A 27,356-nucleotide genomic window follows, 5' to 3' on the forward strand; every position below is an offset into this window, starting at 1 on the left:
CACACACACACACACACACACACACACACACACACACACACGGTGACAGAGGTGCGTATAAATGTTAAATCCATAGCTAACCAGGCCAGCCTAATAGACTCTTATTCCTCTGACGCTTTATCAGCTCAATCACACAAACATTCAGCCCCAAAATAATGGCCTTTCTGTTTGCTGCCTCTTGGTGTGTGTGTGCGTGTGTGTGTGCGCCTCTATCTTGGAGCTGTGCTGCCCAGACCATGTGCACCGAATACAGATCGGTCAATAAGGACAGAAATGGCATTTGCTGGGTTTTTGAAGAACAATTTTATTTTTTTTATATTCTTCTATTTAATGTACTGTCAGTCAAGTCGACTGCATAGATCTAAATATCATTTGAAGCTACCGATGAGAAAATGTTTTCATATTAGGTACAAGCTAATTCCAACTTATCTTTGGACCTCTGACCTGAGCAAGAGGTCAGAGGTCCAATGATTGCAGTTTTTTCAAACCTGGTTTTGTCCAGATCTGTGCTGCCCCTGGAAATATAAAAAGTAAATTCTCCACTGTCTTGGAAAGATGCACACGTTTCTGCATAACCTCTGCATCTCTGCAAACATAAATAACCTGTGCGGAGTTCCTTAAGCCTTAATTTGAAGCTGCTTTCACCGTTTGAGCAGTGTAGAGTTTTATATTTCAGTTTTTTCCTACATCCCAGGCTTAGTTTGGAAATAAAGTGGCCGATACCTTTAAGAATGTTTTTTTTAAATGCTCTAGAAAGTAGTTCTAGTTTTGTCAAACTAAAGCTCAATGCTCAAACACCAAACGGTTACCAACAGTTTTATTTTTATAGCTGTTTTAGATCATGATTCCTTTTTTGTTCTGTCCAAATTTATCCTAAACAATTTGACCAATTCAAACAGCTTTTCAACTCCAATTAGTCATTATACATCGGTTTTCAATCATTTTCTCATTGTTTAGACGAAAAAGTATTTTCTGCATTTTTTAAACCAAACCTTAAGATATATCTTGAGAACAATTGAAGTTAATTTCGGGGCTGGCCTGAGCTAGATAGCTGGCTGTAATCTCAACACCACAAGGCAGTCTAACGTGACCTTTGCTAGGTCAAAGTTCACAAATGTGACAGGTTAGAGGCTGCCTAGTACTAAAGGTCAGGACACTAAATAATTGCAGCTGTGCACACAGAAAGAAACAACAAATGCTTCAAAAAAAATACCCAAAGGCATCCTTCTAATCTATCATATCTGTTTGTTGGACACAAACTCATATTGTTTAAAGCTTACTGAAACCATGTGCTGAACACGGATGTTGGAAATGATCATTTCCAGCGGTGTTTAACGCCAGCCGGTATCAATACGTGACTTCACAGACTTGGAGGAAACCCAGATCTAAGAACAAACCGCAGCTTAAACTTTCTTACAACACAGTGGCCCACAGCAGACATGCAAACAAGCGCAGAAGAATGTCTGTCTTGGAAGGCAGTCCATAAAATTGTGAGATGTTGGTGAAAGTCTGGTTGAGTCACTTTTTTAATTATGTCTGAGGGTATAATCTGTTACAGAGATGTGCCTTGAAAATGATTCAGTCACAGTTTAATCAAACAGAAAATATTACAACTGAAATTATTTTTTATTCCTCTAGCCATAATAAACCAATCAAATAAAAGTTAACTATAACCCCTTAAAGTTTAGTTTCTTAAGCTTCAGTAGCCAACAGAAATAAGACTATATATATGAAAGTTTATCAAGGCTAGCATTGGTTAGTCATTAATGTTAGGTGGTTTATAGCAAAAGGCAGCTTTTCTACGTCTGGAAATTGACTACTACCTTTTAATTAAGATCATAAACCACATCTTAACTGGCTGGAAACTTGTATAAAACTTATGAGAGCTATTAACTTGCCTGAAACAGGTCTGAACTTGTCTCGTTTATCTTTCAAGATAAATATCTCAGCAATCACGAGAACCTTATGCCTGCCCAAGGCAGACTACTTTCATTCGACATCTACGACTGGCTCAAATTACGCGGGCTCAAAAAACGGTGAATAATTTCTAATTACACTCCAGAAATGAACACATATAGCATGAGAAAATTCAAGCTACAACTGTGGTGTGGTGTGACCAAAACCAGCTATTTATGCCCTTCGTTATGAATACATTTAAAACAATTCTGCAAGGAGGAGTGGGTCAGAATTCCTCCTCAATGGAAGATTTGTTCCTACTCATCAGGCTTACGTCTTCCCATTAAGCCAGTTTGTATCTACGCTTTATCAACTCAGCTCACAATGGAAGCTCAAAACTACACTTTATCCCCCAAACTTCTGACTTTCTCGAGCCCAGAAAAAGAAGTTAGTCCAAACTAAATCCAACAAATAGAAAAACAAAATAAAAAAAAATAAAAAGGTAAAGCTGGGGGGTGTTTGTCTTGCTGTATGGCTCCCTTTGAATTGTCTGTGTCAGACAGATTTCTCCTGTAAAAGACAGCTTTGCTCTCAGTGTGCTCACTGTGGATAAACAGAGGTTTTGAACTGAAGTGATTTAAGTAAGAACAAAACAATAGGACCTCCAGAACTGACGGGGAAGACGGAGCAAGGCAAACAATCCCAGGCTAGGCACGGAGCTCGGCTATGGCCGCAGAGGTTGTCAGCGGTACTCCTACACAGGATGAAAAGGAGACAGTGAAGGGGTGGTGGAGAAGAGGGGCAGGAGGGAGGAGGAAAGTGCATACAAGTGCTGCATGCTTTTAGAGTTAGTGCACTTTTAAAGAAAATAAAAATATTTATGCCGATCACAATTTCATCTGCCAGTTGTTTTCGTCTGATTCAATATTTAGCATGTTTTTGGCGCAAAAAGGGAGGGGGAGGAAAAGAAGAAAACATGGAGGAAATTGAGGGGAATAAATGAGAAGTGGAAAATGAGAGCAAACGGGAGGCCAAGGAATGAAAGGGGAGAAGAGGAAAAAACAAGAGACGAGTGATAGGAAAGAAAGAGTCAGACATGAGAGGAGGAAAAAAAAAGGATTTGGAGGATGCAGAGGAGGGGTATCTGTATGTCTGCGTGCGTCTTTGTAGGGGGGCTCATTATTGACACCATGTGTTACCACAGGAAGCCCTCTGGGAAAATATAAGCACCCCAAAAGATCAGACAGGGGGGTTAGATGAGAGGATGGCATAGAAAGATGAAGAGGCGGAGGTCACTCCAAACTCTTTGCAGCTGCAGACGTTTGTGTGTTTATGTGTGTAAGGGTCAGCGGTGTCTGTTTTCTCAGCGGCACATCTGTATGTCAGGCATACCGCACCGCAGCAGCGAGTTCACGGCATCAAATCCCACAGCCGACAGAAAGATCCGTCCGTCGGTCTAACAAACCTTCCTTCCTTTGTAGGCATATGAATATTTAAAATACCTCTAGTCTGCTGGGCTTGATGGGATTTTGAGAGTAGATCTGTTCAGCTTCTGCAAACAGACTTAACAACCAACATCTGCTAAATATTGTTTTTTTTCTGGGAGGAGCGGATTTTGTTGTAATACAAAAGATGCGAACAAAGAGTCTGCAAGGATAAGGAAATGTAGCGACTGCTTCTTACAAATTACATAAAAGTGATTAACACAAAAAGGTTCCAGTTTGAAGGACATTTCAGTAATTGTACACACTTCTACATTCAGAAGGATATTTTCCCTGACGAGAACAACTCAAATGAAAAAGAATAAAAATAATTATCAGACAAAGCAGACGTTCAAGTGACAGATGGTTCAGCCTTACTTGTCTGGTCGTCCCAAAGTTGTGACAAAAACTGCGTCATTTTGTTCTCAACTTCATGTCTTCCACTGCTTCCCCTGGTAAACTTTTCAGCCGGGGAACGTTTCAAAAATTTTCTCCAATGTGAAACTACAATCAGACTTCCCAGCAGTCAGTTTTTCAGTCAGAATGGATAGTCATTTAGGAACAATTTTCTGAGGAAGTATGTCAAAAACACTAAACTCCCCCGTTTTCAGTTCTGGCCCACTACAGCAGACAAACGTCCCACCGACGAACGTTAATATTTATTTCCTCCTCAACAGTTGTGTCTCCCATGATTGCTGTGTTTACTACACTGCTGTAAACCACACATATGACAAAACATCATGAGGAGGTTTTTTCACAGGAGCTCAACTTGGTGCGTCTTGAAAACGAATGTCCTGCAACCATGTGACAGTTAATCATCTGTCAAACTTTACTCAGACAGTTGCCACGTTGCTGTGGACGGTGATCTGAAGCTAAAAGTGAAATGGACAACGACTGCCTTCGGAAAAGAAAGTGCTGCAAAATTTTCCGTCTGATTGGTTTCTGAACAAGCTCGGCGAGTTTGAACTGTTTGCAAAGGCATTCGGCCTTAAAAGTTCCAAGAAGTTTCTTTATTATTTGTGCTTTACTTTTCAAAGTATGCCGCCAAGTAAACTAAAAGTAAATTGCTGCTGCAGAGTAATTTAGGAACACAGCTGCGAGAAAATTTGAAAAGGTCAGAGGAACAAAACCATCACAGTCCCCTGCTGCAGTGATTCAGAGTGAAGATGGGTAATTTTATCTATTTCTGCAATGTCAACTACAGGTTGGAGAACCATAACATGGGGTGACTTCGTAAAAGGCCTATTTTTCAGTGAAGGTGGCAGGTTTTGCTGGATAAACATTACAATTTATTTACCTTCTGTTTCTTTATAAACGCTATGCAAACACATGGAATAATTTATAAGCCATATGTATCCTAAATGTGGAATCTAATTAAACCTACCTGGATGTTGCACCTTCACCTGAAAACACTCATTAAATTTATTTTTCAAGTTCAATATTGTTCCCAGCAAATCCATATCTCACAGCAAACAGTCTTTTGCACAGCACAAATGCACACCCCCTTATATGAACTCGCAAAAAAAACACACCCACAAGAACACGCACACACACACACACACACACACACACACACACACACCCTTGCACTTACCAATTCATCAACTCATGCCCTGTTTCTCTCTGTGTCTAAGCCCATCGTGGAATGGAGCTGGGCAGAGCAGCTATTGTGTCCCTGGTAGAATTAACTATTGATTTTCTCCTCAGCATTATCAATGCTATTCTGACAACAAAACAGCCAGGACACACACACACACACACACACACGCACACACACACACACACACACACATGCACACACACACACATGCACAGACCCGGATTTTATAAAAAAATAAAAATAAAAAAGAAAAAAGATTTTGCTTTTTAGGACAATGAACTGTTTCACCAGAAAAGGCCACAAGTCAACTAACACCGCGGTGTTGCAATAAAGCCAATAATCTGCCACACTGATAGAAGCGAATAGGCACATTTCCAATAGCACAAATGAAGGGCTACAACAATGCCCTTCGAAATGGAAGACAGTTGATGTATGACAAGTTGAAACTACAATCAGAAGAAATTTGTATTTGTAAGTCTCTAAAAAAGCTGCATTGACTTTACACTAATTACATTAAAATACTTGAATATTAGATTTTGGTAATCTAATTTCAGAAGTCATTTGAGGAACCAATATTTCAAGCAGCTTTCTAAGTTTTCTAAGATATATTCCATTCTTTGTTTATCAACAACTAAACCAAGACAATGTTTTACTAAAATATATGAAAAAGTACCCTTAAAGCAATTTTCTAAATATGATTTGACAAAGAGGACCATTTATCTAGTCCCCTCTTCAAAATAGGAAAATAACCGAACACTTGCAACTTAGATGACCAGTGTGTTTACTGTAAAAGTCAGAAAATTTCCACAAGAAAATAGTCGCTCATTTAAACTTGTCGATATCTCCTGTCAAAACAATATATAAAATGCTAAAAAAAACACTGTGCCAAACTTATTTTCGAACAATGAATGGGAAACAAAACTCCATGGCTGCCTGGAATAGAACTGCAGAAAAGAGTGGCATCTCTGGGTCACCAGTCACACTATCCCAATGCCAAACAGCTCTACGGGAAGCAGAATAGGAAACATTTTCTGCTTTAAAATAGAAAGGTGAATTTAGCTAACTGTGAATAGGTCTTCAACTGAACCCGTGTGCTGTTGTCCGATGGCTGTTGCTGAACTTTATGGCAGTAAACACTCCAAGTGGGTCTGGAGTGAAGAAAAGGATGTTATAAGGGTCCTTTATACACATAGGGCAAGTAATCTGAATGGCCTGTAATGTTGCTGGTCTATTTCTCTTTCCAAAAACTCTGAATAATAGCTGAAGTTTAACTGCATGAGTTTACATCATCTGTCCAGTGTCCTTTAGTGTGGAATTGGACAAACGCTGAAACTAAAATAAAGATAATTAACTGCATTTGAACTATTTATGATCAAATCCTTCATCCTGACCACAACCTAACTGTCAGCAGATGTAAAGCGTCAGTTCAAATTAGCACCTGGCTAATTTTAGCAGTTAAAAAGGTCCTCTAATACCCAAGCATTTAAACACCTGTTGGTGTTTGTGTGATCAAAGTCTTTGACACAATGTCACTGGTGATATTTCTGCTGCCTTCAAGCAAAGGAGAAACAGTAAGACTTGTTTCTGCAGCAAGCGTGCAACATACAACTTCTGTGATGAGCAGCATGTTCAATTTTATTCACTTTTGGCTTGAATGCTGGTAACTACAACTTATACTACTGGGCTTAAGGGAGCAAGACAATCACTACACTAATCATTGCGGTACAAAGTCAAAGGTGGAAGAAAGAGAGTTCACAGAATTCTGCATTTAGACATAACGATCAATCTGTCTCCCAGATTTGTTTCTTTTTTTTGTAAAGGTTAAAATGAGGCTGAAAAAGTCCAAGGGATCATCAACTACTTTATGCATTCAAATTCAGTCACCAATGCTCAACTGTTCTTAAATTCACAACTCAGAAACATACACTGAAATTAACACACCTTAAATTAAATCTCTAACACAACTAAGCTGGATTTACATCATGTTGACGTCTCATCAAACCATTCACTGCCCAGTTTGGGTAAATCAACATTATGATGACCTGCAGCAGTTACTTTAAGATGTTTTATCCACGGAAAGGTCAATTTTGCCAAGCAAATCCTGTGATAGAAGTAAAAACAAACAAACAAACAAACAAAAAAAAACAAATCATTGTATCATTCTGCAGATGTGATTGTATTAACATATGATAAACGTCAACAGGGAAATCCGTTTTCCCAACCTTCCTAATTCTTTGCCTATTAAAGCTGCATAATAAGGCTTCTGAGGGAAGTGGATATTATGAGTAAGTTCCATGGTTTTGGCAAATAAAATGTTGATTTCCCAGTTGATTCACAATCTAGATTCATTTCACACACAAACATATACATACATTTTAACCACTTATAGTTTGAAAAAAAAAAAAAAACATACCAATGCATCAGAAGCAAATCAAAAACCTATTCTGGTTAAAACGATGATAAACTCAGGAAAATCCCACATTTTCTAACCAAGTCCTCCCACCTACTTGCAACTGAAAAAGTCCAATAAGCTGTGCAAGTAGGTCTACCCACACACATAGTCAGTAAATGAAAGAGTAAACTCAATAAGACTGAAGCACACTGGATTAAGTAGAGACCCTACAGGGCAGTCTTTGATTATCCCTCCTGCAATGTTAGTGCAAAGCTCAGGAGATGCATGGCAAATGTTGTGTTCAGACAGCGGGGGAGCGGCGGGGGTTTGTCCCGTCAGATCGTCAGTTCCCAAAGCCACACACACAAAGAAACCTTGTAAAAGCACATGTGGGGTCATTGTGACAGAGTAAAAAGCTTAATGACCCCATCTCTTAAGACCGTATAGGACGGTTAAAGGATCGTCTAGCTTCCTACCACACTGTTCAGTTAACAAAGTTGGAATGTCTGGTCTTGAAATTTAGTAAACTCGAATGAACATTTAACACCACCAATAAAAAAAAATAAATAAAAATGATCGGGCAACAAAACCAGAGCAGAGAAAAGAAGTTAGGAAAGCTTTCATTAGATTCTGGACTCGTACCACAAGTTTTATCTCTATGTCATCATCTCTCTTAAAAACTTCCTCCTGGTTCCTCTGGACCGTCCATCTGCCCACTTCATCTATCCTTCATTAATGCCTCACCCAATGTCTAACAACTCTTGAAGACCACATCTTCCTTTCTCTTTCAGACCTGGGGCTCCTCCCCCTCCTCTTTTCTTCTACTGATTATCTCCTGGTGTCTGTCTGAGCTCTGTCGCTGACAGAGAGCATGCCTGGTTGACACGCCTAGTAATGAGGCTGCTAACACAGATGGCCTCTCCCGCCTTCTTCTGCTCACTCTCTTCTCTCTCTATCTCTCACACACACACACTCACACAAGTATGCAGAAACGCTCCCATACTGATGGCAGCCCCCCTCCATTTCCTCCGCAGGAGGTCCACAGCACTCCTGGGTTAAACACAAACAGGGGGATGTTCTCAAGAAGATAAATAGAAAAAGGCATGGCAAGCAATACCTTGTTCTAATCAGTCTGGAGACAAACACCACCAAATTCTCCCTAAGCATGGAAATAAACTCAATAATCAATTATATCTTTATGACCACTTATAAGTAGAGTTAGAAAATAATGTTCTTCTGGTAAAACTTAGATCCTGGCTTATACACAGCAGGGCGTTAGACCAAAGCATGTGCAGTGCTATATCAGGACCAAGCCACTGCCTGCTTAGCACAACATTTTTCTTTTAACTTCAAAAGGAACCTAGACTTGCCATTGTCTTTCTATACTATTTTGCTTGAGAAAATGAGTGTAGTCTCTTTTTCATATTTTGAGATCAGAGATGACTGCTCCCATCTTCAGACCACATTGTTGCAACAGCGATCGAGAATTTTATCCCAGAAACGGGAAAACACAAATCCATGTGACATTTTTCTGCCACGCTGGCTCAGATCGTTACGGAGTTTTCTGAAAACTCAATATTAGGCAAACTTTTATAACAACGTATCTGATTGTTACTTGAGGAAACACATTAAAAATATGACCTTCAAAACAACAGAATTTCTTGCGATGCTATTTGGTGTTTTGTTTTGTTTTTCTTTTCTTTTCCATCTCAGCTGTCAGTCCTCATCTTTAACCAGGCTCTATTGCTCATTTTTCATTGTTGACAATGTCACGCCCCAAACGCGCACACATACACACACACACACACACACACACACACACACACCCTATAAAAGAGCGGTCGTTCTTTCTGGTTCATTTCATGGCACGATTTGTTCCACAAGTAGATTAATCAATTCAAGTCTCATTCCTTACTCATTTGAGATCATCAAATTCTGAACACATTTTTTTTTCCCAACTGTACTAAAAATTCTATCTTTTTCAAACAGAAATGTGCGTGTAGAAGAAAAGCTTAATACTGGAGTGTCGTGATCTCAGGTTGTTTGAGTTGGTTTTGGGTTTGTTTATTCTCTTTTCCTCTGTCTCTTTCTTTGATTAGATTAGTCTGGTTTTGTTTTTATTTTAGTTCAGCCCTTGGTCATTCTAGTTTATTTACCATCTAGCGTAATTCTTTGTTACTCTAGTTTAATTATGTTTATTTTCTAGTTAACTATGTACTCTCCTTCACCCCTTGTGTCACTTCCTGTCTCTCTCCCCTCACACCTGCAGCCTGTTAGCTCATTAACACAGGTCTGTTTGTTCAGGATTCAATCTCCCAGTACTTAAGCACCTCTTCTCCTGTTACTCCTTGCTGGTTCTTCCATTACTTCCCTGTTTCACACCATGTGGGGGAACAAATGGGGCCTTGATGGTTTTTCTCTGTGGATTATATGTATTTTTTTGTTCTGCCCTGGCTCCCCATGGTTTTTGAAAGTTGATATTTTCATCATTTTTATTAAAATCTTCAAATTCACTTGACAACTCAGCCTCCATGCCTATTGATCCAGTGCAGCCTCCAGACATCATGACACAAAGAGCTGTTTATTGTAAGGATCGGTGCATCTTGGACAAAGAAGAACTGACAAAGAAAGTATGTACAGATGGGTTAAATCATAACTAAAGTTTGCAGACACAGAACTACAGTGTTGGGACGTTAATCTCATGTTTTACACTTTTGGGTAACTTATATTTCATGGACAACACAAACTAGATTGACACCTGTTGAGAAATCCCATTATTTCTTTTTTAAGTTTTTGTGTATTATCTTTTCTCTCTCCTGCTGACAAACCAGCGCCTCTTTGCCCCCAATCTGACTGCACTGAAACTATATCTGAAAAGTTGTAGTTCATATCACCTTACAACAGTATGAATATGAACAAAAATCACAGGAATGACCCAGTAAGGAACACATGAGGACTGCACCCACCTATGCCAGCACTTCTTTAAACTACTGCCAACAAGTAGATGCTACAAAGCCTTTTGCACCCACACAAGCAGACTCAAAAGCAGTTTTCCCCCCCAGAACATTTACTGCTCCATATCAAGACACAATGCTGACTGCCAAGCGACAAAAGCACAACCAAATTTTAAATTGCATCTGTCCATTAGTTTTCTCAACAACAAACAACAAAAAAACATTGACTACTATATGATATCATAGTACTTGTGCATCATAGAGTCTATGCATGTGTAGTTATGAACCTAATGTCATTGCTCTACACATTTGTATGCATTGTACCAACAATAAATCTATTCTTATGAATAGCATAATGCTAATTCATTTCATGTTACTCGTTGTGTGTTCTGGAGCACACGCAACGAGTAACATGGACGAGAAGAAAAACAAGATCACATATCAACAACACTGTAAAATCTACATTCATTATACTGCTCTCTATTACACTTGCTCTTTATAACATTGTAAATGCGCTTCTTTTCTGTGCATTTAGACGGAGATGATATAAAACTCATACTTTTAGATGCACCAAAATATGTGGTAAGATTTTCCTCTCCACTGTCACCACATGCATGCTCAGTGCTAGAGAGTGCTGTAATGTCAATGACACAAGTACTTGTCATCCAGGAGGAGTGAATGCTGCAAGTCTGACTCGATATAATCTGGAATTTATATGTGGCTGAATAAAAATGACTTTCTTTTTCTTTTTTGTAAACCCTGAATTGAATCCTTAAAAAAGTATAGATTCAAGATTTTTTACTGCGGTGTCAGACAAGATTCTGATATCAGTATTAAATCACAATGACCTAAGAAGTCAAACACTCCAACATTTAACAAAAAAATGTAACTTACTAAATAACAGGTGCCTTTTATCTTAAAATATTGATAGTATTAAAAAGTTAAATTTGAAAGACTGATTAATAGTTTTCCAGCTGCAGACTAAAGCATCCAAATTACTTTTTTTTTGCCTCTTATCACCAGAGGATCTTTAAAAGGTCATGACGTAGAAAAGTTCAAGCAATCAACGTAATTTATGGCTTTAGAAATAACACGTGTGTCTGTAATCTCTTTGTTTCTCAAGCAGAGCAAACAAGCAGGCCGAAAATCTCTCTGCAAGTCTTTACGGCTCACATGTGGTTCCTGGGTTATTGATAACGGGAGTTTCATCTGATCCCATTTGAAACGTTGCCGTGGGAACCTGGTGTACGTCGAGATGTCGTAGTTCGGCTACACGCAAATGGAAAAGCCAGACCAGGGGAAGTGCGTTTCATAAGTCTGTGTCAGATTTTGAGTCGGTCTTTTAGCTGTAAAGTGGAGTTCGGGGCATGAAGAAGGACCTTTGTGAACGACACCGAGCTCTGGATGTCACCCTCAAACGACAACAGCGGCGGCTACTGGAGCATCGATTACCTATCGCTCTCTGGTGACTCACCTCTCTGCTGGGTATGGCAGCATTGCCATAGCAACGCGTCGATAAGCACCAGTAGGGAAAGAAGTAGTGCTCGATCCATCTCGCTCTGTGTGGTTTGATGCCCTGCTGCGCGCCGCGGAGTGAGCGCCGTCCTCTCCGGCGCTTTGGTGTTGAATGACACAGAAAAGTTTGACACAAGCTGAGCCAAACTTTTCCTGCAGGCCTCCTCCTTTTCTCTCTCCTCCTTCTTCCTCTCCCTTCAAAAATAGCGCAGAGAGATGGATGGATATAAAGATGGATAGACATTAAAAAAAAACCTCTCAAGGTGAGACGGGCACTAAAACACGGCATCTAAAAGGGTCCTAAAAAATACATCAGCGCTTTTTTTTTTTTTTTTTTTTTTCCTGAAACAGAGCTTGGAGATAAAAGCCTCAATACTACAAAGCAAATGAAATATTACATCAACTCCGTTCTGGTTAACACAAACAGAGCATACAATGGGGGGAGGGGGAAAGTAGATGTGGAAAAGATGTATTTGTGCGCAGAAATACTTTGAAACTTGAGAGAAGTTTTTGTGCTGCTGAGTCCTGTAAGCTACAGACACTGCTGCTCTATGGCTCCTCCTGCTGCCCTGCACAACTCACCACATTCTGGGGCAAAACCTACTAAAACACAGCTGGATGCTGCTATGAAAACAACAAACAGCTTGGTTGTGTGTGCAGCCTAAATTATACATGCCGCTCAAAACATAAACTCCAAGCACTCCATGTCTTAACATATTTATGTTGCAAAGCAGCATACAAGACTATAAAAATCTATGTTTATTCACCTGGACTGCACAGAAGACGCAACAGTGACATGGTCAACGAGTCGGCAATTCAGCAAAAGCATTTTTGTATTTCTCGAACAAGCTTTAGGTCCTTGAGCATCTGTAGAAAGAATGTTCCGTTTTCTGTAACTCCGTAGTTAAAAGTGCAGACCATTCTGCAGTCGTCTGGGGAAGCAACGGCATCAGAACCAGTCACTTAAAAATGCTGAACAAGCTAAAGACGACTGGCTCTATTGTGGGAGAGCTGATTAATCACAGAAAGACGGTTCACAAAATGCTAGCCATTATAGAAAACACTTAACATTCACTTTGCATCGTAATCTGACAACATGTTCTGTGAGAAGTTTCTTCAGCACGGACCACTGCAGGAGATCTTTTCTGCCCAGAGCTAAGAAGCACACTAATTTTGTTTTGCTTCCAATTAGAAAGACTTTCCTGCAGTGTTTAAAGCATCTTTACCTCCCCAGGCTTTCAGAAGGTCTTTAAAAGTTTTAGAGTTTACGTGGGTTTATCAGGGATGCTGACACTGACCGCACTGTCAGCATTACTAAGGTGTTTTTGAGATTACTGCACTCTTCTGGACACCTCGGTCGTTCACACGCACAGTGGAAACCAGAAGTTCACATAAACTGAATAAAAAGATACTTTTAATTACCAAACTTATTTCTATTTGGTACATGCCTGAAAAGTCAGCGAGAATGTTTTTAGAGATTTTTTTGTAATTTTCTTTTAATTTTAAAGTTTACATACAGAATACACTGTCTCCATAAGCATTCAGGGAAAACCCCCTAATTGGTTAACTAACACATTTGAGTTAAGTGGAGGTCAAAAGGTAAGTTTGACCTCCAAATTCACCTCAACAATATCTGAAGGTCAAGTTTAAAAACATGTTTACATCACTTAGATTGAGACTCATTATGGTAAAATATTTTTCTGTCAAGCTGTGGTATTATTACTATTTTCTGTTATTTTGAAATGGTAACAAAAATAATTATTTACCAAGTTATCTACTACACAATTTAGTAGTCTAAAGAATGTCTCAAAGATTTAAAGGTCCAAATTTGGTAGCTTAACAAAAAATTATTCTCAGTTAAAAAAAAAAAAAATGAGTAAGGATTTATTTGACTTTTCAGCACCAAAAATTAGAAAATAAAATCATGATTTGAAAGTTTTGCGCACATCTTTATATACCAAAATATAAAATTTTGATCAACTGTTTTCAGGAGAGTACATGAATCTGAATAAATAAATTCCCTGAAAAGGATTTTTTCCCATCGACTGCCTATTTGAGTGTAAACAAACCTGCTGTGAAGGCCATTAAACCTGTTTAGTCCTTCACTGCTGAAAGCACAGGCATATTATAAAGTTACAGCTCAACAACCTGTCAATCACTGTGTATGAATGCCTTATTTGAAAACTTTTGGGCCCACATTGTGTGTGTGTGTGTGTGTGTGTGTGTCTGTGTGTTTGTTTGGCTGCACATATCTATTCAAACGTGAGTGGGGTTATAACTCAGAACCTCACAACACATGAAGGCAGAGTGTGTTGGAGCCAAAGCTGAAGATGGGGTCCCCTCTGGGGGGTCGAAGCCCTGGCCAGCCCTGGAGGGTAGTTTGGTCTCTGTGGGGACGAGCCGTGTCAAGATTAGTCTGGGATCGGACAACGAGGTAAGTCACTGCTTGATGGACAACTATTTTCTCAGTTAGGAATAGTATGTCTTGCTTTTTCACAATTCTGAATTTACTGCATGGTTTTACTCACCAAATTTTGGGGGGATTCCTAGATTGTCTGAATAGTTCTGAGCTTGACCACAGTGTAAGAATGTGATTTTTTTATTAATGACGCTGCTGTAGGGACTCACTTGAAAGGTTTTCCTGGACAGGCTTTTTGAAGAAGATGAAGAGACGCTGGTTCTGACATGCAACGATGAATTGAATCGAACCTACAACGAGGGTGAAAGATCGCTTGTTAAAAGCGTCAAAAGCAGAAATAATCCCCAGAGTGATGACGCCAAAGAAAGCCAATCATTCACAGGTGAAAATGGACAGGTTTTCACACATGAAGATGGCAAAACCTTGAAGGATAAACACAAAAGTTTAAGATCCACTGTTAGTTCCGGGCTGGAGAGTCCAACGTTTGAAGAAACTGGAGCTGAAGTACTCTCCACATCTGTTGATGTAACTTCAGCAAACTCCTGTCCAATCAAAAATACAAAAGGCTTCGGCAAGGGAAAACAACTGTCTGAGATGCAAGGAGACAAGAGGGAGAAGAATTTAAGTTTAAACCAGAATCCAGAGAAAAAGTGTACTTTCTGCATGGTACACAGGTCTTCTAGCGGGAAACTCTCCGGAGATAGAAATAAGGAAAATGAAGAGGATGAAACGACGGGCACTCATAATCTATTAATCTCACTTCAAAAAGAGCATGTCACCACAAATCTGGCCTCTCCAGTTCGAAGCCTCAGCACTGATGCCACAGCTCTGAATTCCCACCCCACCATCACGGCCTGGGAGGCCAGCTGGAACGTCACAAATGCCATCCAGGTACGCGGAAGCAGATCGCGTGTTCCCCAAAAATGTACATTTCAATTCATGCAAGAATAAAAACCTTCACTTTAAATTTAATCGACACCCAAACTAACACGAAGTAATTGGTTTGTGAGCAAAAACATTAAAAGTAGCAAATATTTATGTCTGCAAACACCTTTAACCGTCTACCTCCAAAATAAAACACAAGATGCTGTAGGCAGCAAATTAGTAAAAGGTCAACCAGCAACACCCAGTGAAAGGAACTTGAGTGAAGTCGCCCCCACCCATCTCCCCTCAAATGAAACAAAGGTGGCGTCAAAATCTTTGTAGCACAGTTGATTGACACCCTATTTGTTTGACTCTGGAAATGTGTGTGTGTGTGTGTGTGTGTCCTCGTTGACCGTCGAGCTCCGGAAATATTTATTAATATCTTTAAAATGAACATTTTTGCTGCATAAACCAGCGCAAACGTTTGACTCTAATTTTGTTTGATTTGAAGACGGAGGTGGGGGAAGACTTCACTCAGGTCAGCTTACCTTCCTCTAGTCTCTTAAGTGTTTCAGAATGATCCGTTTGTACTGTGTTTCCCTTTCTTTTTGAGTTATTTATTTCAAACCAGTGCTACTTTAAAGACTAAATTGCAACTTTTAAGAGCCCTAATGTTTTCCCTCTGATTACTACGTTACACACCATTCCCCCTTTTTCTTGGAAACCTTTTCTTAAGCCGTTTCTCTAAAAGACAAATGCAAAATGTAAATGCCAAATGCTGCGGGTGTTAAGCTGTTCACTGCATTAAAAAAGCATCAAGCATTTTGCATTCTATTTAATTTGCTCTTATTGTGTGTGTGTATGCATTTTTTTTTTAACATTACCAGACAATGCTTTGTAGTCTCGGAGGCTGTTTGTCAGACACTCTCTCGTCTTCATTATCAAATTAAGTGTGAATCAAATCATTAAAAAAAAAAAAAAAAAATCTCCTGGTCACACAGTGTCTGCATTGCAGTAAAACTAATAGCTCATTATGCTGCAAATGCTGGGCTGTATTCAACCACTCATGTAAATGTACTCTTTCAATGAATGGCTGTAGTGTAATTGGACAGAGTCACCAGGTCCGTTGAGAATCCATTATGACATTAGGGCATCAATATCCAGCCGTACAAACACACGCAAATGCTGACAGTGCACATCCCTTTAGGAGATGGGGGGAATATGCATTCGATGTCTTTGTGTTTTCAATGTAAAAATTATTTTTAGTCGCTCTAAATACAGTTATCATGCACAAATAATGATTACAAGATAAACAAGCATGATATACGCATGGTTTGTTGGTATGAGTATATTTATCTGAGTGCCAGGATGTTTTTCCTTTTTCCTTCTCAATGAAAAAAACATTTTACCATTTCATATTCTTTAAACTACCTATTAAAACTAATGGTGCTCTCCTAATTCTTGCAGCTAAAAACATAAAAAGTAAAAATACAGTAAAATTTGTGTAAATTGCCATTTGTTTTGTCACAATAAAGATAATTTGCAGATCTTACAGAAGTGAAAAATGGAAGCATTTTATCTTTTATCAAACATTTTCCTTTGATTTATTTATTGATACCCTTATAATTGAATGCCTGCCACCATAATAAACTTTTTATTATAGGGCAAATTTGCTGCTAAAAAATGCATAAAAAACCAACTGTGTCTCTCGGCGCTCTCAGGGTGGGAATATTTTGAAACTCGGTTTGATATCCAACCCGATTGTTAATGAGGGAGCACTAGAACGTGTGCGCCTGTGAGAAGATTTTTGTTTTATTTATTTATATCGCAGTAAGAATTCCTGAAATTAATTTTATAGTCGGTGAAAAAAAAATCCTTTCTACTTAGAAGAGATACTTTTCTTTAAATTGCTTTGAAAAAATCAGGACCTGAGCTCATTTTGATTCTTTAAATCAGAAGCGAGTTGGTGAGGATAGTTAACCCTGTTTTTGTGTTGTAATCAGTCCAGTTGCTCTCTTTCTATTCTTGTGACTCTTCTGCTTCAAAACACATTTACAAAAATATTCCACTGGTTTTGATAGTTGTGTTTCGAAAATGATCTGTACAGTGTTTCCCAAAAACATATTCAGAACCCTTAAAAATGTCACATTTTGTCGTGCTACAGCCACATAATTAATTCTATTTTCTTGAGATTTTACATAATACACCATCACAAAAAAAAAAACATAATTGTGAAGCAGCATGGAAAGAAAATTTATTTTATAAAAGTCTTAGAAAAACTACTTTGTGCAGCAGGCAGAGCTACATGTACATATGCACAACTAGAGATTGACCCTTTTTGTTATTTGCAAAACAGCAGTCAGACATGATGGAGGGCATATGCTAAAATCAATGTTCAAGTCTTGTATTGATTCACAACTGGATTTAGGTCTTGACTTTGACTGATGCTTTCAAACACACGCATGTGTTTGACGTTAAATGTGTGGCTGTCGCTCTCTTGTTGTCTTGCTTGAAGGTGAACTGATGGATCTGTCTAAAGTCTGTCTGTTTTTTTTTTGTTTTTAGGATCTTCTTGTATTTAACTTATTCCCTGCTAATGAGAAGCAGCATGGCAGCATGATTCTGCCACTGCCAAGTTGGTCGGGATTTGTGTGATAAGGTTGTTGTGCAATTTTCCACGGGGTTTGAAAGGCAAACTAGAATATTCACCCTGTTGTCCTGTTGGTTGCACCAATTTCCATTTATACTGAGGACAAATGTCACACTAGTGGATTCTCTCTTTACTTATTTGTTCACTTCTGATGGCGTTCACACTCGATTTTATTTAGGGGTTTTAAAACAAGACCCTTACACCACCGTTTCCAATTTTCATTTGTAAAAGAGATGATTAACCGTTAATCTGTTTCCTAACACTTCACAAGCATGTGGTGTATGTGTGTGTATTTTTTATTTTTTTAAATAAGATCTGACTAAAGTCACAAAGTCTGAGTGTCAGGATCTGTGCTTTTGGTTTTGTTTTGGGAGCCTGCTGCTTCCCACTTCCTCCACCAGATGCCGCCTAGGAGCAGAGCCCCTGGAGAGGTGCGTGGTCGAACCCAGGGACACACCTGCGGCGCATTACCTGACGGAGGCTGTGGAGATTTAAGAAGCAGCGAGCGGACACTCCTTTGCCTGAGTGTTTGTTTACCCCGGTAACAATCGTTCCTAGAAAGGCCCTCTGAGCGTTTCCTTGAGATAACCGAGTTCTATGTTTCTTCCTCTCGTCAGGATTACCTGGACCTTCCCGGAGAAACCAGTTACGTGGACCGTTTTATTCCGGACTGCTGTCGGCTCGCTCCTCCACCTAGCCAAACCTACCTGTCCGCCCTCCAACGGTTCTTCACCTTCCACGCTGCCTCNGGATTCACNTCTGCTCCTAGAGAACGCTTCATCTGCTCCTATGGCTGAACTGGTGAACCCTTCCTGACTCCTGCTCCGTGTTCTCCCCTACCCTTTCCCCATTTCAATAAACTTGTTTGTACTGACGTCTCCTAACTGTGTTCGTGCATGTGGGTTCGTAAACTGGAACCAAACATGACACTGAGAGGTTCAAGGAGTTTCAAGGGACTAAAAATAAGCTTTCATTTTTTTTTCTGTAAAAAGTGATTAAGTGTAATTTTCACCACTAAGAATAATGAGCATAGGAATTTATCTTGCATAATTTGGTGCTTAATACTTTCATTAACCATTGATCTACTAAGACGGCAGCTGAATAGTAAAATAAAGGTTAAGGCAACATTTTCTTTTTTTTTTTCATATTTAGTGAGAAATGATCCTAACTTTCAAACAGTGTCTAGGAAAGTAAGCCCGTCTCTCTTGACAGAAACTCCTCCTCTCTTGTATTGACTCTAGAATAATAACACACTTTGATAGGACTCAGACATGGGAATTTCACTGATTTTAAGAAATGGCACTTTCCGTTATTTAAATGTCAAACCTGTCTGGTTTCTACTCATACCAGCTCCACCTAATCCCCTCATGATAGTGAAAAGACATTTTCCTGTCACTTTTTTTTTTTTAAGGAATAGACATGCGCTTGCATAAAATGTTGGAAATGACCCGAAGGGTGAAGCACTAGGACATTTTCACCGCGAAAGTCCAGCTGTAGCAACAAATCGTTGAATGCTTTGTATAAAAATGATGTCTTAGTTATAAGACTGGAGAGAGAAAAGATGATAAAAAAACCCCCCCAAAACAACCATTTGTTTTCTCTCGAGCCAATCATGGATGTATTTCTTTCCTATATTGTGCTCCTTTGTGATTGGGAGCCGCTTCAGGTTGTGCTCAGAGTAACCAATTAGCTGGCAAAAACACAGAGAGAAAAAGAAGTGCCGTGGAAGAGCAAGGGGAGATGAAATCAAATACTTGAGTGTCAGTTTTCTCTCAAACTGCTTTCATCCCCAGCCGCTCCATTTGAACATCAAAGCTCCATCAGCATATGCCTAACAGACAGCAGTTACCAAATAGAAACTTGAAAAGGGAGAATGTTCACTTGTCTGTTTATGTATCCACAGTGTGTGTTTGAGTCTGCGGTGTGTGTGATGTGCTTCCACGGAGCTCTCAGTGAGCCTGTGTATCTGCATGTTCCAACATTCGCAACACAACAACTCCATCAAAGTAGCTTGTTGCCTCCTCTGATCTCTCATCATCCAACCTTGTGCTCTCTTACAGCGAGGCTTCACCTCTCCTTCCACCCTCTCTCCTGCTCTTGTCCCTCTTCTTCCTTCGTCCTCCACCGCCCTCCCCGCACGTCCCCCAGAATCCCACTTTCACCTCCCTTCCCGCTCCTCCTCCTCCTCCTCCTTCCCTCTCTGGCAGTCTCTTACATTTCTGTCTTGGTGACGGGCCAAAGCCCGACTCGCCTCTTCTTTCTGCTCCTACTGGTCTCCTGCATCCTCAGACTCTCCAGGCGTCTCGCCAAAACTCTCCTCTCGCCTTCTCGTCATCCAATCATGAACAGTTCTTTCATCTCTTTTCTCTTCCTTTCCAGTTCAGCTGTCTTTATCCCATTAGAGTTAGATTCATTTATTTTTTTTTTTATAATTTCATGGGTCTCTGTACAAAATACAGACTTATTAAGGTAATCTTACTAACCGAACCTTTTCACTTTTTGTCACATTACAACTATACACCTAATGGAAAGACAGACAGAGGAAAATAGAAGTAATCCTGAAAGAAAACGTGCAGAAGACAGAAGAAGACCTGAGACTGATCTGACGGTTAAATCGTAATGCGGATCAGCTTTAATGGCACAAACATAAGAAATTAGACTTTGGTTTCACCTGCTTTAATTTGAATGGCTCAAATAAATCCATATCTATGTTTTAGAGTGGCTCAGTCAAAGTCAAGATTTAACTCCAAGCCTGTGCAAGACATGCAAATGCACATTTTAGAAATCACAACAAAATTCTCTAAATACACGCACGACTGTGCTGTAGCAATATGTGAAGTGTTCTACTACAGTAATAATTTTATTTTACTTCATTCTGACTTCTTTGAACTATAGTTTAACTTAATCGAAGGCAGGTTTGTTCAATTTGGTAAACTGACTTTGTATTTGAAAGGCTCCACGATTAGTCGAACATATTGGTTTAAATATGTTGTAATTTTCCTATTAACTTAAAAATTGTTGATTGTAATACTTAAAAACTCATAATTACTTCAAAAAATTTTATATCTTTGTGATATTTTTCACCCATAGAGGTCAAAATGTTTTTTCAAGGCCCTTTCTGTACTGGAATCTGCAGATAATTTTTATCAAACGTTTATTTTTTAAGAAAAACAAACAAGGTACTGCAAACAAATTGGCAAATAGATGCATAATAATAATAATAATAATTTATTATTACGTATCTGTTCTAATTAGAGATGCATGTTAACCCTACCATTTAGGAGTAAAAGTTATTTTCAATACGTTTTCCATATTTTTGATTATTAAACCTTCTTCACAGTGATCACGAATTTGTGGAAGGCAGGAAATTTTGTTGAGTTTGAATTTTAAAATGGATGCAATTTTAATTCAGGTGTGTGTTTTACACATCTGTCAAAGATTTCTCAACTACTGCAAAACACATAAAAGTAACGAAAACCATGAAAAGAGCATCATTTTTCATGTAATAAAGGGCAAAGAAAATTAGACTATGAATCATGTTAAGTCTGCTCTGTTGCAACCTTCAAATTTAAAAGAGTTTTAGAATCGCCTTATTACCGCTTGCTCTTTTCAGTCTCTGAAATTCCTTTTTAATTATTTTATTTATTTATTTTTTAACTCTTTTTACTTCCTCAGGGTATATTTGTATTGGGATTGCCATTTGCTCTGGTTCAGTCAGGCTACGTGGGGTTGATGGTGCTTGTTCTATCAGCCTGGGTCTGCAACCACACAGGAAGGAAGCTGGTGGCCTGTTTGTACGAAGAGGAACGCAGGTAAACTTTCTATTACGGTACGCTTGGTAAGCTTTTAGATTTTAATTAAAGCCAGTCTAGTTTCACGGTCCTAACATTACTGCTTGTTATGTTTGAGATCACATTGTCATAGCGAATTTGTTTTTCTGTATTTTTAGTGGAAAATCTAGCTTTGTGTCTAAGGTCAGAGTCCGACACAGCTACCAGGATATCATGGACGCCTGCTGCAAAGGACTGTGGCCAAACTGGTCAGTAGTTGGAGGATGGATGATCAATATAGCCCAGGTAAAGCTGAACTTTTGCTTCACCTGCCCACAGAAAACACTCCCTCACAGGTTTTCCACCCCGGATTCGTTTTTGACATTAATCTGATTTTTCACATCGGCAATCTCTTCACAGCCGCCTTTCTCTGTCTGTGAAACGTTGCTCGCGTTTTACCCTTCAGTCTCCTTCTGCACCTCTGAAACTTCCATTTTCACATTTATCATTTCTTGATTCGATTACCGTGACAGGATCATCCGGGGTTCGCTCTCCAAAATCCACGACCGACCAAGAGTTCCTCAGCACACCTTCTCACTCACTCCCACACCAGAGATCATATCTGAAAAAACCTCCGCTGACTTCCATCCCCTCAACCGATTCGATTCAAAGTGCCTTTGTGAATCATGTAAAGCTTTTTGTAAAGAAATATTATTGTTTGCTGGATTAAAAAAAAAAAAAAAACGTGGCAATGTAAGCTCTTGATTTCCTACAACATTCACGGGGAAAATCTGTGTTTTTAGGTAATTGAGCTGCTGATGACCTGCACCCTGTACCTGCTTGTTTCCACCAGTCTGCTGTGTGACAGTCTGTCAGCAGTGGCTCCTCCCAGATCGGCGTGTTCACTGATGTCGCTGATGTTCCTTCTGCCCTGCTTGCTGCTAACTGATCTCAGACCAGTCTCCGTGCTCAGCCTGCTCTGCTCCCTGGCTCACATACTGATAAGGTGATGGAAATAAAGTGGAGACATATTTTACTTTTCCCGCAGAACTGTGGAAAGTAAAAAAAAGAAAAGAAAAAAAAAGTGATCCACACACATGTAAGGCTAATGCATCATTTTTAAGATGTGAGGTGGACAGTCTAATACGCTCTTATTCTCACTCCTGCAATCTTGTTGCAGCTGCTGCTGGGTCGGCGCTTTTCTCACCTGCTACCGACTACTTTTCCTGTTTGCTTGATTTATTTCTAATGCCTTTTTGAGCCTGTTTTGAGCCAAGAAGTGCAAAGATGGGGGTAGATACTGTCTGCTTCAGGAGTTCTGAGAACTGGCTGGTCCCTTTTTTGCTTTTTAATGTTGCGGACCGGCACATTACATCTTGGTTCTGACTATGGTAATTCTAGACACTTTTTTAAATCTATTCAGTCCACTCTGCTGCACCATTTGATTAATTAACTTGCAGGAGCAGAGAAAAAAAATGGGCGAAAGCATGCAACTATATCTCAATATGACTAAAGTGGTGCTCGAAAGGTTACCCACTTTTCTGAATAATTTTGATCAAACAGATAAACAAACCAAAGAGAGAAGTCAGGGGGTTATTGAAAAATCTTTCTTATATTGAACTCAAAATATAGCCGAAGGCATTTTGTTGCAAGAAAGAAAAACTCTGCATTTGAGCATATCAACCAAACCCTCCTTTAATAAAAGACTCCAGTGGAGGAATGCAGACAGGAAATGGATATTCAACAGGATGCAGTAAAAGGAATCTAGGCAAAAAATGGTCAGCAAGACATTAAAAACAACAGCAACAAAATGTTTATAAGTACTGGCAGCAGCAATAGTTTAATAAATGGTGTGATGACCTGGAAGCTAAGCAGATTAAGGGCTAGAAATGTCGAAATTCCTGGAATTCCAGCAATACTCCAGCATCATGTTTTTGTTTGTTAAATACATTAGAGTAAGGACATCTTCATTTAATCACTGAGTATGTTAGTCAAAGAGTTTTCTGTGATATTTTTGATAAATAATTTGAAGACCGTGGGTTATGCGCCAAGACAGGCACCTGAAATGAACAAAGATGCGCATGGAAATGACAGACTCATCGCAATCTGAGTTTAAGCTGTTAAATATATACAACTGATCTAATGATTATCCACGAATTTCCTAGTTATTAGTTGATCTGAAATGTTGAGTAAAAAGTCAGTAATTCAAAACATTAGTTCTCTAAAAGAACAATTTCAGGTTTGTAAGTTTATGCATAACAACACCATCATCATAAGCAGAAATCAAAGGCAAATGATTTATTGCAAACTAAGGAAATTGGAATTAAGACGGGAAAAATCAAATGACTGATGATGGGAAACTTTCCAGCATCACTCTCAAGTGTGTTTTTTTTTCTTCTGTGTTGCAGTAAAGGAACAAATTTAAGTCTCCCAAATGTTTAAAAATCTTTTTTTAAGAATATTGTACCTTTTGCTTTTATCTCTTTTCTCTGTCAGCCTGTTAGTCATATTGTACTGTCTGAGTTGTGCCAGCAACTGGTCCTGGTCCTTCCTCTCTCTGTCTGTGGACCCAGAAGACTTCATTGTCTCAGTAGGTGTCATCATCTTCTCCTACACCTCGCAGATCTTCCTCCCTCCATTAGAGGGCATCATGGAGGACAGAGGGCAGTTTGACACCATGCTGGGGTGGACCCATGGAGTTGCATGCATCATGAAAACTACTTTTTCATTACTGGTTAGTAATGACTTGATGCCTTGTATCTATTTATCTGGCACAGACAGAATTTCAAATGCAGATGGGACAGAAAACAGGGCGCACTGGTTTAGACACATTTTTTTTGAAGTGTTTCTTCCCTGCAGGCGGTGTTGACTTGGGGACCAGAGACCAGTGAAGTCATCACTGACAACCTGCCCCCTAACCTTCGACCTGTTGTCAATCTGTGTCTTCTTGCAAAAGCTCTTCTGTCTTACCCTCTGCCCTTCTACGCCACTGCTGAGATTCTTCAAACATGTTTGCTCAGAGGTGAGACTGACAGAAACTTACCCAGATTGCTTCTCTCAGCAATTCCTTGTGTCATACAGGAAAATAATATTGATGTTTTAAGGTTTTATTTTGAAGGTTCCACATCTAGTTGTGAGAATGAACATTGTCATTCATTTTTGACCAAGAAACCAAGACGCAGGCAGATCACGACACTCCTCATCCTCTGTTCATCAAATGTTAGAAATTATGATCTCTGATTAAAACACAAAAAACAGCTAGATTATAGCAGCTTTTTCATTATATTTCCTTACCGTTTACTTGAAAGTTTTGAACTTTTTAAAAGTTCATTTAAAAAAATGGCAAAAATAATGAGTAGCAAGGGACAGAGGTGACAAAATCCAGCCAGCCACGTAACTATTCATTTGTGGCTCTTTTTCATGTCTCATAAAAACAAATATTTAACGCCAGGTTTATTCTCCGGCTGCTCCCAAGAAGGTTTAGAGGTTTTAGACCGTAAGTGTAACGTCACCAGGCTAATCTGTTCTTCTTCAACTCATAATGGTGTTTGCAGTAACCTTGTGAGCTTCGAAGCGAAGTTAAGCAGCTGGTATCAGATTGAAATATGTGCATCTGACTTTAAATCTATTTTTTATAATTGGATTGAATTGACAATATATTTATGCATAAAAAAATAGATGTTTTTTGTTTGTCTTTTCCGTTTTTGAAAAGTAGATTTAAGATGATATTTTTGATAACATGCACTCTGGATGTGAACTTAATTTAACTAAAAATAAAATTACCTTTATGTGGCCAGAGGGGGTTGCTAGTTTCCAACCTTGTGTGCAGGATGAGCTGTAAGTTGGTCTTCAGCTCAATTAAAATAACTTAAGTTGGAATTTCTTCTCTCTGTGCACTACTTCTGTTAGAAGATAAGGTCATCAGTAGTTTTGAAGATCAGTACAACACTGTATTTGTATGCTGACATAAACATGTGAAAGAAAAGTGGGTAACGTAGCACAAGAAGATAATCAAGTAACAATTAAAGATGTTGAAACATTTAAAGAAAAAGTTACATCATCTGTTAACACCAGAAAGTTTAGTTTAGTGCTTCCATATTTAGGAGCTACTTCATGTTAATAAAAGAGATGCATATGATCTCCTAGAAGTTCCTCAAATTTGATGAAATGAAACAGTTTAAAAAACCAAGAGTCAACCACAAGCAGAAGTTCCTCGCGTGGTCAACAGAGCTTGCCACTAGCAAAAGCGCTGCATCTCTTTCCAACCTTTCTCCTTGGATCTCTCTCCAGATGCTTCCCTCTCATCTCCTTCCAAACAGAGAACTCAGGGAGTCTCTTGTCCGACTCTGATGGTTCGCGGCGCCTTGTTGTTGTCTTCGTACTTACTGTCCCTGCTAGTGCCCAGGTTTTCCCTGCTAATGGGGCTGACGGGGAGTGTGACTGGAGCGGCGATGACACTCATACTCCCATGTCTGTTTCATCTGAAGCTGCGGTGGGGACGGCTCGCTGTGCAGGAGCGGCTGATAGATATGTCTATTCTGAGTCTGGGGGTTGTATGTAGTGTTGCTGGTGTGGTTTGTTCAGTGAAAAGAATGCTGTAGGAAGTTTAAATTAAGTTAGAAAATAAATTAAATTGGTAATTTTGGGTAGTTTTTTTTTTTTTTTAGATCAATATTACTTGTGCTTATTTCTTTGTTTTATCATATTTTTTATTTCTAAATGGAGAGCGTTCTTTCTTTCTCCAGAGGTCAAACTGGTTCAAACCCTTCACAGAAATGTTGTGCATTCAGAAAGTATTCTTTAAAAGGACCCTGGAGGAAAATGGAAATTTTTTTTATGAAAAGTGGTTAACCTCTCAAATATGGTTTATGCTGTAAATAAGTGAAAATACTGCATTTATATCACAGAATGCATTATATTAACTGAGTAGCTAAAATTTAAGCATGTGCATAATGGTGAACCTTGATATGGATTATGGCAAAAATATGTTACTGGAGAGTAAATGAGCATGAAATCGTCTTGTATTTACTACATAAATAGCATAAATAATTAAAATTATTCTATAACAGAGTTGGTATTAGCCATTTCTTTAAGTACTGAATTTTTTTGTTAATTATATTGAGTTCTTTTTCAGGTGGCAACATCTTCACAGAAATACCAAACAAATAAAATAAAAATAAAAATAAACAATTCTTCCACTGCTTGAACAAACCAGTTTTAGTTAAAGGTTACTGGTGAGGACACAATTAAACCATTAACGTGGGAGGTCAAGGGATTCTTTGAGGTTTTCAAAAACTCTATTTTGAACAAGAAGTTTGACATTTTTCCTCTACATCCATCGTACATAATCGGAAAGAGATTACAGACTGCAGTTATGTTGCCCTTAAGTCTGTTGAGGATGTAAACCTTCACATGTAAAAGACGAATCGCTAAGAAAAAATATAATCTTTACAGCTACGTTCCTGCCAACTGTGTCCCGTTTGTCCTTGTAAAAGAAATGTGACATTTCATCAATTAAACTAATAAAATTTTAAACTCTCTTTTCTTATCTTGTGTGCTGAAAACGTTAAAGTTGATATTGAAAACAAAGATTGTCACAAAACTGTGCACTGAAAAAGCGTGCTGCTTTGCTTTCAGGTAATGCAATGAATTATTTATTTATTTATTTATTTATATTTTTCATAATTGTGACGTAATTAACAAACTCAAGAGAATCCTCTCATGAGGCAGCTCTAATAGACTTGCCCAAGCACTCTTCAGATCCAAATCCAAGTGTTGAATTGCAGTTTTAAGAGAGGGCTCTAAGTAACTCCAG

At 38.9% G+C, this 27,356-nt stretch overlaps 2 protein-coding genes across 8 annotated transcripts in view; one reads left to right on the top strand and one right to left on the bottom strand.

Moving 5' to 3' along the window:
• lama2 (laminin, alpha 2) overlaps nt 1–12,151 on the bottom strand; it is a 166,797-nt gene extending 154,646 nt beyond the window's left edge. For 6 of the 7 annotated variants that reach the window (XM_015057151.1, XM_015057145.1, XM_015057136.1 and 3 more), the window contains exon 1: nt 11,798–12,151. In XM_015057151.1, coding sequence (XP_014912637.1) covers nt 11,798–11,876 — 79 coding nt within the window. In that variant the 5' untranslated portion in view covers nt 11,877–12,151. The remainder of the gene's footprint in view (nt 1–11,797) is intronic. The other variant, XM_015057159.1, reaches the window with a different exon arrangement.
• A 1,988-nt stretch (nt 12,152–14,139) lies between these two features.
• Nucleotides 14,140–27,155, top strand: LOC106962632 (vesicular inhibitory amino acid transporter-like). The gene is made up of 8 exons (XM_015057175.1): nt 14,140–14,272; nt 14,488–15,148; nt 21,447–21,583; nt 21,721–21,847; nt 22,345–22,547; nt 24,038–24,275; nt 24,401–24,563; nt 25,832–27,155. Exons 1-8 carry the CDS (start codon nt 14,169–14,171, stop codon nt 26,140–26,142), a joined length of 1,944 nt encoding a protein of 647 aa, XP_014912661.1. The 5' UTR covers nt 14,140–14,168; the 3' UTR covers nt 26,143–27,155.
• The last annotated feature ends 201 nt before the right edge of the window (nt 27,156–27,356 follow it).

The sequence above is a fragment of the Poecilia latipinna genome, unplaced genomic scaffold, assembly GCF_001443285.1.
Source record: "Poecilia latipinna isolate Pla-1442-1.1 unplaced genomic scaffold, P_latipinna-1.0 Scaffold61, whole genome shotgun sequence".
Lineage (NCBI taxonomy): Eukaryota > Metazoa > Chordata > Actinopteri > Cyprinodontiformes > Poeciliidae > Poecilia > Poecilia latipinna.

Coding starts and splice junctions, on each gene's coding strand:
- LOC106962632 (XM_015057175.1), top strand. CDS start 14,169: ATGGGGTCCCCTCTGGGGGGTCGAAGCCCTGGCCAGCCCTGGAGGGTA. Junction 21,584..21,720: donor TTGTACGAAGAGGAACGCAG/GTAAACTTTCTA, acceptor CTGTATTTTTAG/TGGAAAATCTAGCTTTGTGT. Junction 21,848..22,344: donor GGATGATCAATATAGCCCAG/GTAAAGCTGAAC, acceptor CTGTGTTTTTAG/GTAATTGAGCTGCTGATGAC.